Here is a 14,047-nt window from a genome sequence, read left to right on the forward strand (position 1 = left end):
GATACTTTAAACACTGAATCAGTTTTCACACACATCTGCAAATGCACTCCCCCTCCACTGCTAAACAAGAATGAAATTGCACTAAAATGTGTTTTGGCTTTTCGCCTGAAAGCTATGCATGTTTAAATTTGATTATATTTTGATTTGCTCTCTGCTCAAAAGTGACAGTAGCAAGCCTGAAATGGATTGCAAAAAAAAGATAATCTACTAGAAATGTAAAAGACCTATACATACAGAATACACAATCTTCTACATTGCCCACTAAAAGGCCTGAACTACCTGATGTTGAATTATTAGTTTTATTAAGTATAAAGCGTTGTTTTTTTTAAAAATTACGATATATGCAACTTTGCTTCGGGAGCACTTTACTGTAGTGAAGGTAGAAATTAATCTCGAGTACATATAAGCGCAGGTTCCCCCGAGGCTGAGCAGTTTGGTTTATTGAGAGCAAGATTGAGAGCGTTATTCCTTGTTGTCAAAAAATGCAGAGCTGGAAAAGCATTTCAATTTTGGTAGACTTCAAGAAAGTTAATGTTGAAACCATAGTGGAATTTGCAACCACTAATAACAGTGGAACTCATAATTAAGTGTGTGGTTATCAAAGTAGAAACAGGATGACACGTTTAAAATGACTTAACAAAACAAATGCAATTTTCTTTTATTTGCTTACTGCCTCAGTAACAGTTAATGGTCCAGTGTGTAACATTTAGGAGGGTTTATTGGCAGATATTTTATATAATACCCATAAGTATATTTGTATAAGTGTATAATAATTGCTTAGAAATAAAAAATAAAAACTGTGTGGGTTGTGTAGCTTGAGAATAGGCTTTTGTGCTTATGTACTTCAGGCAAGGGTCTTAATTATTTTATGGAGAACAACATCTCGCAGGGACATGTTTCTACAGTGGACGAGTTAAGTGCAAATAAAGAAGAACAATATCCTTTCTGGCATGTAAAGGCCACCGTAGTAAAGGAAAGGTATGAACAGAGCTTTAGATGTCACACATTCTTACACACTGCACATGGAAGTTCTGTTCCACTGAGTTATGCACTGAATAAAAAACGTATAAGTTATTAACTATCATATTATTACGGTGTGTGTTGTAATTTGAATGCTGTATCAGGGCACAATGCAATTATAGACATCATATTATTGATTGTTCCTTTGAATAAATGACCTGGCAGGTAATGAATCCCAAAAACCCACGCTAAATCTCCGGACACTTTTTCAGCATTCGGCCAACATTAACTACAGTTACAGCAGCAAAGACAGCAAAGACAGCAAAGACGTCGGCCACATGAGACACTCACCCTAAAGAACTCTTTAGTGGAGCCTGAGTCTAATGTCCCGTAGGCAATCTCTGTCTGCTTGGCCAAGTCTTCAGCGCTCTCGATCGGAGAGACCATCCTCTCCACGGTGAGGAAGGCAGCCAGGTTGGCCGTGTAGGACGAGATGATGATGAGGGTGAAGAACCACCACACTCCTCCGACGATACGCCCTGAAAGAGACCTGAGAGGAGGAAGTAAAGCAGACAGACGTGAGAGCAGTGTGCTGAAATCTGTAGGAGGATGTGTTCTTCCTACTTCTCTCCAGTGCTTGACACTTTGCCAGACCTCTGTTGCTCCAGAATGGAGCCAAGATTGCTTGGGTTAATTCCACAGTCATATACCATACGATACTGTGTGCATTTCCTGTCTTCAGTGAATTAAGCCAGGCCATGAACTTTTCCTTGATGTTGCCAAGTAACTGTGAGCACTTCCTCGTGCCAGGTCGTCAGTTTATGAGTCTGATGTTGAGTGGATGCATTTGTTATTCTTTGATCTGGTTATTGAACGTGAAATGTGACACTGTGCACCACAAATTTAGGCCGTAGGGAATACAACCATTCGGGAGTAGCACAAAACAGCGTGATGAGCCAAAGCTCCCTGTCACACATGCTCCCATCCTGTTCTTTGTAAATCCTTCATAAAGACGGGGGGGCATTTGAAACTTTTAGGTCAGTATCCAACGGAGAAGAATTAGGGGCAGCTGTGGCTATATAGAACAAAATTCTCAAAACAAAACCGGCTCCTGATATACATATAAAAGTTAAATCGTGGAGTAATGAAAACTTCATACAATCACGTTATGTAATTATTTTTCCTATCAAATGAAAATGATTTGACCTAAATTTCATCAAAAGGATAGAAAAAAAATTGAGCCAAGTTACCCACAACCCGTTTATGGGAATGAATACTCTAGATTACGGAACATGTAACCTCTTGTAATCCGACCAACCTGCAAACAGCTGGTCTATGTTAAGCTTTATCGTGCTCTTGAGCAAAGAGTGTAGAATCAGCAGTGAGCTCCTCATTTGCTGCTCAATTGATTCACTGGAGACACACTTCAACTTTGTGCTTTCAGTAAGTCGCTTCCTCCGTGCTTCTTTCAGTTCACGCAAGTTAATCTCAACGATAAACCCGAGGACAAAAGTTTATACAGTATTTATCCTTCAACATCGAAATCTATAACTGTCAGACGCCGCAATAATCTCTCTCTTGGGACTTTTGATGTTTAAAGTGGGTTTTTGTTTTGTAGTTAACTTGTTTCACTGAAAGACATTAAAGAAAAAAAACCAATCACAATTACAACTCCACATCAATTTAATCATAGAATGTAATACCTGATTTTTGTCATGCATTTTCTCTTACAATTTCCATCAGAACGGACAGATGAATGAGATGGAAAGATGAATAAGTGGATGAGTGGATGTACTCATGATCCTGCTGATGTTCTTTTTTTTTCCCCCACACAAAATACATTATATGCACCAAATTGATGACCGTAAAATGGGACATGCAGCAAAAACACGGTAGCCCTCCAAGAGTCATGAGGGATTCAAGCAGCTACTTTGAATGAAATGTAATGACCCCTGTGCATTTTACAGCCCCCAGCATGGTGGATATAAGTTATTTTGGTGATGGACTGCATCCCTGCCGGCATGCAGCATTCAAAGAATGAACCAAAGATGTACAGTAGCATGAGGCGTTTTTTTATGGGAGGAAAGTGCATTGAAGCGAGGCATGAGTGTAGGTGGAGAGCAATATAACCAAAGCTCAAAATAACCCATATGCACCATGGTAGGATGGAAATGTACATTTGGGACTATAAAATGCAGAGAGATGACGAGGACAACTGGGAGTTGGTGAAGAATGAACACAACAACCAACCTTGGCGAGATATCGCATCCTTGCTGCATGAAGGCACCCAGGGAGAACCACAGGCTATTAAAAATCCCAAAGTCGTTTGGAGGGTCTGGGGGGCTCTGAGGGTCTTTGGCCTCATCGTTCTCGTCCAGATGCCACTCATACGGGCTGAAACGGCTCACCAGGAAGAGCACCACACTCACGCCAATATAGGCAAAAACTATACACATCCAAATCTCATAGGCCAGTGGGTCCAGGAAAGAAAACACCCCGGGCTTGGACTTTTGAGGCTTCTTAATCATAATGGAGATGCCCAAGCTCATGAAGGGCTTAGAGAAGTCTATCACTTCCTCTCGCACCAGCGTTATTGTTAGAGGAGCCACAGCTATATCAGCTCTCTGTGAAAATGAGAACACGCACACTGTATGTTAGTCCAACACATGAAATCACACATATCCACCAATGTATTAAAGGTCCAGTGTGGCAAATATTTAATACACATATGTTTGTGTAAGTGTGCCTTTGCTTTAAAATGAAAACAGTTTGGCTTTCATGAAGGCTGCCATTTTGTGCCAACTTATGACGGGATGAGGAAGCAGAAGCTCACTCTAAAAATTAAAATGCACAGCTCTGCCCACATAAAGCCCAATTGGTAAATCAGTGGAGAAGAAGGAGTAAACAGTGCAGAGTGGGAGTGTGGGCAAAGTTGTAAAAGTGTTTCTATGCTTTCTGGTAAGTGAAGGCCACCTTAGCTCCCTGATGCACTTGGAAAAAGGAGGTTTGCTGCATTCTGCAGTCTTACCATTCGATGTCACTGATTATTACACACTGGACCTTCAAAGTGTTGATGAAATACAGGAGAAACTATGCTCGTTTGAAATTCACACTGCCCTATGATCGCATAAACTTAGTTTCAAAGTGGATTCAGGGAATAAAGAGAAGAAGCTGCTGCCATCTGAAAGTGAGTCACTCAGCTTTGGAGTTGGTTAATGTCTTTGTCTCCATCCAAATCTCCTCCATGAATCAAGCAGAGGGTTGGAAGACTGAGGAGGAGGGGATTGTGTAAGGAGTCCATGAAATGTGAATCAGCCTGTTAAATTCACCTCCATCAGATCCTCTGCAACGCCTGACAGGCTCATTAATTAGCATCTCAGTGCGGTGACAAACGCTTACAGTGAGATTCTTTGAGGGGAGGAGTGCTATTATAACTGGGCCACACTCTGACTAAAAACATAACAAAACAACAAAACCAAAGAAAGTTGACCGAGGGGCTTCATATATTGAATTAGGAGGGATTGCAATCGAATGCAGCTGCCCATTATTTACTCTGGTATGAGTTCATTAACATTTGACAGGCTAATCAATGGCAATTCACTGTTGATGCAAAAACACAGCTAAGGGCTTGTCATGGCCATTTCACTTACTACAGAAGGTCATTTCTGTTTATCTAAGCGATTAATACTGGTGTAGGCGTAACTGCAGATATTGGACTCAGAAATCAGCACTGTAGCACTGCTCGAATGAAGGATTGTCAGGACTCCACTGCGCCGTGTGAGGAATTTTAACATTCGTTCAGCGGCTGAGGTCTCATAAATGATGCAGCGTCATCTGGTTAAAGCCAGTTCAAGTGTGAGGGAGCCACGAGACAGATGATAAGACAGAAAAGTTCAGAAAACACTTTTAAATACACTATAACCAAATGTTAACATTTGTGCTCTGATCTGTGAGCGATCAATGACAACAACTTTCACAATCACCGATTTAGAAGAAGTGGATGAACCTATTTTATAGCATATATTTTACATGTTAACGTTCATTTTAAACACGATCATCACACAATATGTGTTTGATTTGTTTCTGACATTGTACTGAGGCAGTTTTTTTAAAAACCATTCTTCATTTCAAATTGCTGAGGGTTAAGAAACAGGTGAGAGCTTGATTTAAAAAACAAAACAAAAACAAAACCCCACACTCCCTTAAAGGCATCTCAGACAGACTGACACTTACCCCATAAACCAGTTCACCCACCATCCCGTTCCACGTCTTGGTCTCTGGATCTCGGGCACCGTACTTCCCATCCGGCACTATTGACAGCTTATATTTTATCCCCACATGTTTCGCAATTTCAGAAGCTAAATCGACACAGTAGCCTTCATATCTGTCATTCCCGTCCATCTGCATATAGTTTTTCTTGTACATCACGTACGGAGCTTCCTGTTAATTAAACAGAATTTTGAGTTCATGGCACAGAATGCACAAACACAACACCATGTGTGTGTGTGTGTGTGTGTGGGGTGTCATGGGCCTTGACTGGTACTGTAGCATTCACACATGCGGGGGATGACAGAAGGGAACATAGAAAAAGCAGAGGTTAAATGCATCCACACAGCGTCAGTTACAGGCAAGTTATTGTGGTTCTTGACAGACTTAGAAAGCGGGTCACTGCTGGAGTAAAAGAGGCCACCTGGGCCAGCGGGAGAAATTAAGCATGTAAAACATATAAAAAGGAGGCTAAGCAGGACATCAAGGCTCCCTCATGCTATCCCCATCCAAAATCTAAATCTGTGGAAATGGGCAACAGACAGGGGGGCGGGGGGCGGGGGGGTGGGGTTACATGTGCTTTGCATCAGCATCGCACAAGTGGAGGACAAGTCGAATGGAGCACTTTTCCAGTTCATAAAGTAAACGTCAGTGACAGCAGAGAAATTAAAGCCACCAGGAACGTAGAGATTTACTCATGAATCTAACAACTATTAAGTGAACAAAATGTGTAAACCACATCAGAAAAGCACTGGCCAGACTTTACTTTATTTTACTTCACTTCGCAGCATCGCCGTATTTCCTCCAACCTTTAAAACATGTTTGCCATTTTCTTTATAAACTCGTCTTGTCATCTTGGAAAAGTCAGCGATGGTGTTTCAGTTTGACACACAGCATGTGCAGTACATGTTTCAGAGGTCATCCTCAGTGCTACATGATGCCTTTACAACATTTACAGTTATTTTTTGTCTCTTTTTCTTGTCCTTCACCTTCGTTTGCATTGTGAAGTGATGTAAAATGTTATAAAAGATAAAAAAAAAATGAAAGATTCACACACTGTAATAACAGCGTGGTCTTTCATTGAACATGAACAGTGAATATTTAAAGTTATGAAACGCACAAAAATCAAAATGAAGTTATGGGATGACTATAATGCTAAACTAAAATACTTAAATCAAAGCAAAGGCATGGCAGTGACAAAAATAATGTGGTGACACATCTCTCCTAATTTCTCTTCCCTCACGCTGACTGCTGTTGAATTTCTAGTGTGGCCATGAAGATAATGAGCATTTGAACACTAAAATGAGAATGTATGGCTATTACATTCTGAATTTGCCTAGGATGAAAACATCATAGACAAAGTCAGAAAGAACAAAGAGCCATGATTTTAAATGTAAGATAAGGCGCACCTTATCGTACATTTAAAAATGGCTGATGATGACTCACTGCTGGCTGTCACTTATCTAACTCAGCACTGTCTCTAAACCTGAGCCTGCACTAACTTCAAGAAATCTCAGAACATGACTCAGTGCCAGGCTTTTCGCTAACGTGAAGTCAATTTGAACACAAAGAAATAAACAGCCAGAGGTTTCCACCTTTGGTTGTTTATGTCCTTTTGTGCAGATCATTTCATGTCTCCAATCACTGAGGCACAACCGACCGGACCATCTGTCCACAGTGTCACCGACAATTTACTTAATGAGGGGGAAACATTTTTACTTACGTATGCACTGAATGTGAATATGATGGTGTCTATCGCTACATTTATCGTTACCAAAGCCGTTATTGTGACGTCACTACTACGACAGCCCACTCTAATATAAAAAAACCAAAATGCTTTGGCACCCACACGGATACAGTTGAAACACTCTTTGTGAATCGACTGTTTCAACATGTAGTGAGTGGATGGAAAGCAACAGAAAACAAAATAATTCTACCCTCCTAGGACAGATTGCAACAATGGACACCTTGACCTTGAGTGGCAGAAATCTTAAAGTGAAACATTTAAAACCTGCTCAAGTGTGTACCATAATAGTAGTGACCACAATTGTTCGGTTTTCCACAGAAGAGGACTCGTTGGTGACCTGTTGATCCATTATATATACAAATTTTTCGTATTCATTCCAGTAGCCGATCTGAAAATGACACAAAAGGTTCACAGTTATTGCAAGAAGCAGAGGGAGATTTTTCACAGTACAGCCTCCAAGTGGGTGTGAATTGGTTGGTTCTATGTGTATAACTGTATTTATTTATTAATTTATTTTATTTGGTGCTGCTTTTGCCCAACATACATTTTCTCTCCCAAAAAAGAAGCTTGTAGTGGTGTTTCTCACTTCACCTGAGCTACACTCAGCAGAGTAGGAGTAATCTATTCCTGGCTCAGCAAATGTTCTCTCTTATATAAGAGGAGAGCAGCACCAATGTACTAGAACACTGATACATTTAATAAAAATACCTATAATTCTAAAAACGGGCCTTATCTTGTGTATGCAGGAGGTTGTGCTCTATTTATAAAACACATAGAGAAAAATAAAGTAGAATCTAAGACAAAAAAACAAACAATTGCTGGCCTGTGTCTGCAGAACCTGAGATGATTCCAGGAGCTGCATTATGTTTATTTCTGTCACACACGGATGAATTCAGCCAGGAAAAAATCCATGTCTGGAACACACAGTACTCACTCAGTTGTCACTGCAGATTTTCTCGCACTGTAATCTGGATATAAGGTCCGCTGTGATGTGTGTTGACCTGTGAGCTGAGCTAGTGCCAGCTTTTGTGAAGGGTCATTGTGTGCATGTATGTTCAGACATCGATTTTGCTTTGGTTTGCCTAATTATACGAAGACCAATTACCATCGAGTAGAGGGAATAATTAGATACCATTATATTGAGATATATCATTCATGTGGAGTCCCTGTGAAATGGATTCAGAGATTTGTTTCTAAGACATTATACAGGTTAGAAAATATTTCTGAAAATGTGCGAAAAGAAGCTTAAACATGACTCAATGAGTTTAGGAAACATTTTTATATTGCTTTACGGAGACAGAGAAAATAGATTTTTTGTTTTTTTTTCAAAGTTTTGGGGTCTCAAATTCAAAAGATCAAGACTGGTCAGTAGGGGGCCGGCCAAGTGAAACAAAAGTCCGAAGTTTTCAGTACAGACGGGGGATATGTATAATTCAATATTTCATCATGGTTTTGCTATACAAAGATGTACATTCAAAAATAACACTTAACCATCCAAGGGTTAATGCACATGTGTCAAAATGGTAGCCCGGGGGCCACATGTGGCCCTCCAATCGATTACATGCGGCCCGTCCACCACTGTAATAGAGACAGAATATAAGACTAAATGTATTTGCCGGCAATATTTTTATAATAGTAATAAGACATTTGGTTGTACTCATTGCTTTATAACATGAAATGACATATATATTTGAGCTGTTTTAATCCCAATTATCCTCGTCATTATTTGCTAAATTTTTTATTTAATTCTCCGTTTTTGTGCATCATAAATATGTTTTTACTGTGAATCATTTTATATCAAAACAAGCACTTTTACTCTGCAATTCTGTCTAATATCAGCATGAATATCTTATATTGCCCACCGGCTATAGTTGTTTTTTCCACTTTTTTTCCTCTATGTCGGCCCCCGCTTGACCAGACTAGATGCTCATTGGCCCCCAGGTGATTTGAGTTTGACACCCCTGGGTCAATGTATGTGTTTAAGAACAGACTTGCTCTCAAAACCTATTTTTGCCAATAAAAGGGAGTATTTTGTTAGTGGTGGTGGAGACAATCGTTCAGCATCTACATTAACAGACTTTGACAAGTGCGACATCTGTCAAGCTAAACGACACGTGTCCAGTGGACACACATGCAGCATGTGTCCAAGGTTGTATGCCCACTTACCTTCCTGGGGCCTCCCGACTTCATCTCGTACACGTCGATTGTGTAATTAGATCGTCGGCCAAATGTGTCAAACTGGATGTTTCCTGTCATACCTTGTACTTGGACCTGCCAAGCAGCGAGGACATAATGATGACACGTGTTCCTTACACAGGCAAGTGTTTGTTTACAGTAATATACAGCATTGCGTTGCTAAATAATATATGTAAGGACAAGCACAGGTGAGTGGACTGGAGGTTTGATGCCAGGCTTCAGGTTAAGCTAAAATCAAAATTCATGCATATTTAAACAAAAACAGAGCAGTATGGTTGTAGCCTTAGATTCCATGAAAATAAAGTGAGATGAAGATAAAACACAAAGCAGATAAGTTTGGAAGACAGCTCATGCCCTCTGTCCTTACCATTTTCAGGGCTCTCTCTATGTCAATGCCTTGGCTCCAGGGCACAGCAGGGTTGGCGAGGCAGTCACCTGCACTCCCCCTGCGAGACACATCCACTCGCTGTCGCCGAAGGTAGCGAAAGGCCTCTGCAATCACGAAGATGGCGTCGTGGGTCAGCGCTGATGTGTACTGCAACAAAGGCCACAAGAAATCCAAGTGACGTGCCAGGGACCACATTTCAGTGAGCAGTGAGTTATTCAGTGAGCAGTGCCACTGATGAAAGTAAGGAAATCACAGCCTCACATCATGATTGACATAAAGAGTGTCCAAGTATGAAAGCAGCCTCTATTCAAGGATGAGTAAGTGGAGAGTTATTTTAGCAACTCAGAAATGATTGAGAATGACATATTTTCTCTGGTTTCAGCAGAATTATACCTTAAAACCTAGAAGAAGCAGGGGAGAGAGAGATCGTGGGGGCTTTGAAGATGGTAAATTAAAATGGAAATGCAGAAAACAGCACTATGCTACACGGACCTTCAGAGGAGTATTTTTGGCTTCTGGAAATTCTCTTTCATCCAAGCGCTCCCAGCGCTGGAGGAACTGCTGGACGATGGTGCTGTCTGGGTTGATGATCTGGAAGCCTGTGATGTTGGCTCCACCAGAAAAGACTCTATCCAGGCTCACATTGGAAAAGCCCTGCGAGCAAAGTGCAACAATACTGGAATGATTCTCTTTTTTAATAGAGAGTAGTAAAATAACAGTGGCTTTAAAAGGCCAATAGAATAAAAAAATAGTTTGAAGCAGATAGCCACCTATCAGCTTGAAAAGTAATCAGAAATGAAAACCAGACAATGTCATTATATTGAAAGAAAATGAACAGATCTTTTCACAGGGTGGCAGCAGCAGCAGCAGCAGCAGCAAGTGCTTAAGTTTCTGAGGGTCATTGAATGCACCTTGTAGTTGGATCCTCACTAGCTCTAACATGCAAGTGTTAGTTTGTTTTTCTGGGGGTGGAGCATTGCCCTAAACAGTTGTTGTGGTTATTTATCATCAGCAAAAAGTGCCCTTTAAATGAGCAAATATATAGCGATCTGTGTTTTCACATGAGGACATACACAGCATAAAATAAACTGAGCAATTGGTCCTTTACTCAATTGGAAATCTAACAAAAGTACTTATTGAGAAAACTACAGTCAGCTCAGTGATGCAGTAAAGAGAGTTACATGCCTTCGTACTGCATTGCATCACAGTGCCGTTCAATTTTGATTTTTTTTATTGTGTTGTGTTGAATTGTGTATTTTTAAGCTCTCTCACCAAGTTGGCAAGGATGTAGTGGTATCCTCTGCTGTTTTTTCCCGTGGTCACCACCTACAAGTAGCAGGAGGAGAGGTCGACACAGTGAGTCACATACGGCGCATACATCTGAAAACACTGGGAACATTTAGATTCAGTAACACAACATAGACCTTTAGTTTCATAACACACACACACACACACACACAGCAGTTAGTGAGAGAGAGATTTTTAAAGCTACATTTGCACAGTCATGAAAGAGCATAGATATTTTTTTTTTGTATGTGACACACATGAGAGGGCAGAACGTGTGATGACAGTGCTTGTTCCTTTCCATTAACTTCAACATATAAAATAAGGTCAAGGCTCCAGCATACGTACTTCCCTCCCTCCCTTTCTCTCTCTCTCTGCAGCTGCCTCTGCTCTACAGTCTCCCTCGTTCTACTACGTTTGTGTCAGTGGCACAAGAGACTTAATTAATTCCAAAAATCATTGTACAGCACCTGCCTGCAGACGCAGAGAGAGAGAGAGAGAGAGCTGCACTCACTGATTTCTTTTACATTTCTCCACCAGCCAAGCCGCTCTCCCTCACCCTCTCTCTCCCTCTCCCTCACTTCTTCTCGCCTCTATTCTGATTCTCTTCTGCCAAGTTCAGAGCTTCAAAAACATACTGTGGGGGTGGAGAGTTGTTTGTTTTTTTTCTCCCCTGTCTTTTCACTTTCTACTCTCGCCCACAGTTTTATACTCGGTATACTGAGGTACTGAATCCTTTAAAATGTTAAATTCCAGAGAGAAAGTGGGGAAAAAAAGAGTCCATAAATAATTTGAATATAGATGAGGAAGAAAAACAGGTCTGATACAAAGACAGACATTGTTTTACTTATTTTTTTGAATGTGAAATGATTCTGCAGCCTCAAACCCGTGCATTTTGAAACCCTATGTTTATATTGTTGCCTCAGTGTCTTATGTACTGTACATGCATGTTTGTCAGAAAGATTAAACGTCTTTTATTTTCCAAGGTTACACCTCTGAATGGCTTATACATTCTGAGCAATTTCACCGATAAAGCCAATTAACCTTCCGATGAAATGCAGAATGACTGAGTGTGCGTCTTGCATCTCCACATCGCTGACTTTAAAAAAAAAAATCCCCCATGTTTTTCATGAGCAAATATTCCTAGAAGCTCCTCCGTGCTTTTTGTCGTGAAAAGCTTTTCATTTGCTATTCATTCATGTGAGAGAGCGCCACAGTGACCCAAGTGCAACCACACAGCAAGCACTTAATGAAGCTGCAGTTCGTGGAGTGATGAACTACAGCTCCTGACTGTCAGCAGTGCACAGGCAGAAGGCACATGACTTCATACTGATATGGGAAAATGTATATATATATACACACATACAGTATATATATATATATAACATTGTCAAACACTGCAGTAAAATCACTCACGGTGGGTCAATTACCATTTTTTGTGGTTTATTTTAAGTGCCTTAAAGTGGAAGGCTGCATGTTTCCAGTCAATCCAAGACATCGGGGTTTATAATGATCTCATTTTAAACGATATTGTTGCAATTTTCTGACAGATATTGCAAATGTATGATTTACGATCTAACAAGTCACAAAAATTCACTGTGTAATAGATTTCAAATAGTGATTAGCACAATAATATTGGAGCCAATAATTTATTAGCAGATAACGGGGTCAAGAAATCTGTTATTTTCAGATGATGTAATGATGGAGCATTACAACATAACACCATCAAAACACGGACGACTCTATTCTTTTTCAAGCAGGAACACTCAATAAAAACTGTTTCCAAAAGGTATGATGATTTGCTTTTTCACAGAAGGGAGAATAATCAAAAACAGAAAATGTAATTGCAACCATAGCAATTTGCTAATTGATTTGTTATAATTTGATTCATTACTAAAACCTGGTAACATAAGTAATGATTTTTAGTGAAATTAGCTCAACTCTGCTCTGTTTTGGGAAGGTTTTAAAAAAAGAAGCTTACAGATACAAACCAAATGAAGGCTCCGTCCATTCATGTTTGAGTCTAAAATTTTTTTTACAGTTATCGCAATAATATGGTGAATTACAAACATTTTGATGACAGGAAAACATACTTGATTGTTAATGTTATTGAATGCAAACTGCAATAAAAACAAATTAAAAACACAAATTGCAGTTTTTAAAATTAAAATGTGTGTGGTATACTGATTTACTGTGGAGCATATAGTGAAATATCTTGTTTCCCTGGAATGTTTGTGAGTACATGAAACCACCAGTAACCCAGAGGAGGTCAGAGTCTTCCATCACAGCGAGAAAACCACTTTTAGTGTCCTGGTCTCACATCTTTTTCTTGGTCAAAATCAATTTCTGAGACAGGTGAGGAAAAAAAAAAATACCTGCAAAAGTCATACTGTCGATCATACTGTCAACTAAACTGGTGTCCACAGTTAATATTTCATCTGGCAAAAGTCCAAAGTCCTGTTCATTTGAAAGAAATGGTTAATTAAAGTTCTTGTAGTCGACAGCCAGGTTGGCACAAAAATGGTAGGCATTCATTTAGAGCTAATAAAACCAGACCCCTGTCTCGATGAATCTGGAGAGAGCCATTACTGGCACTGCCATTGCACGACTGCATGCAATCCATATAATCACTTGAAACAACAGCTGTTCATTTTTTAAACGTATGTGCTTTCCTACTTTGCACAATGTCCAGACTTACCTGATTTCATGCTACCAAGAAACAATCAACAGTGAGAAAAAATAAGACTGAACACAGGGAAATATGTCTATTTTAAAATATGCAAATATCAGCTTTATGTATCTTTTATTCGTATGCCATCTGGGTAGTAAGTACCTTGTTCAAAACTCAGGCTGAACTCGATTATATACCTTTACAAACATACTTATGTATGCTTTAATCACTTTCTTCTAATAAACCATCTTAACCATCCTGCAGACGGTTAAAACCATTTTCAGCACTTTTTTAAGGATATAATCAGGCATCAGTGGCAGTCTGGTGTGGAGGAGACAAACTGTAACAGACAGACAAGAAAAAGAGGAAGAGCAATTGTCTCAGGTCCCAATTTTCTTTATTTGCCCATCCACAGGACTCCTGCCGCCCGTCTGTCTGGATGAACAGGTCTGTGCTGTGCTGTTGGTTGCTGGGCTGAGTAGGAGCGAGCTGCAGCACGATCAGTCTAAATATTCCTGTGGGAATTCAAGCTAAT

General features: G+C 40.0%; 1 protein-coding gene across 4 annotated transcripts in view; it reads right to left on the reverse strand.

Moving 5' to 3' along the window:
• LOC122779250 (glutamate receptor 3-like) overlaps positions 1 to 14,047 on the reverse strand; it is a 72,767-nt gene that overhangs the window by 21,387 nt on the left and 37,333 nt on the right. For all 4 annotated transcript variants that reach the window (XM_044041417.1, XM_044041416.1, XM_044041420.1 and 1 more), the window contains exons 5-12: positions 10,830 to 10,883; positions 10,050 to 10,211; positions 9,537 to 9,704; positions 9,140 to 9,244; positions 7,254 to 7,361; positions 5,194 to 5,400; positions 3,211 to 3,584; positions 1,312 to 1,510 (exon numbers count right to left, since the gene is read on the reverse strand). In XM_044041417.1, the coding sequence (XP_043897352.1) occupies positions 1,312 to 1,510; positions 3,211 to 3,584; positions 5,194 to 5,400; positions 7,254 to 7,361; positions 9,140 to 9,244; positions 9,537 to 9,704; positions 10,050 to 10,211; positions 10,830 to 10,883 (1,377 nt within the window). The remainder of the gene's footprint in view (positions 1 to 1,311; positions 1,511 to 3,210; positions 3,585 to 5,193; positions 5,401 to 7,253; positions 7,362 to 9,139; positions 9,245 to 9,536; positions 9,705 to 10,049; positions 10,212 to 10,829; positions 10,884 to 14,047) is intronic.

Source organism: Solea senegalensis, linkage group LG13 (assembly GCF_019176455.1).
Source record: "Solea senegalensis isolate Sse05_10M linkage group LG13, IFAPA_SoseM_1, whole genome shotgun sequence".
Lineage (NCBI taxonomy): Eukaryota > Metazoa > Chordata > Actinopteri > Pleuronectiformes > Soleidae > Solea > Solea senegalensis.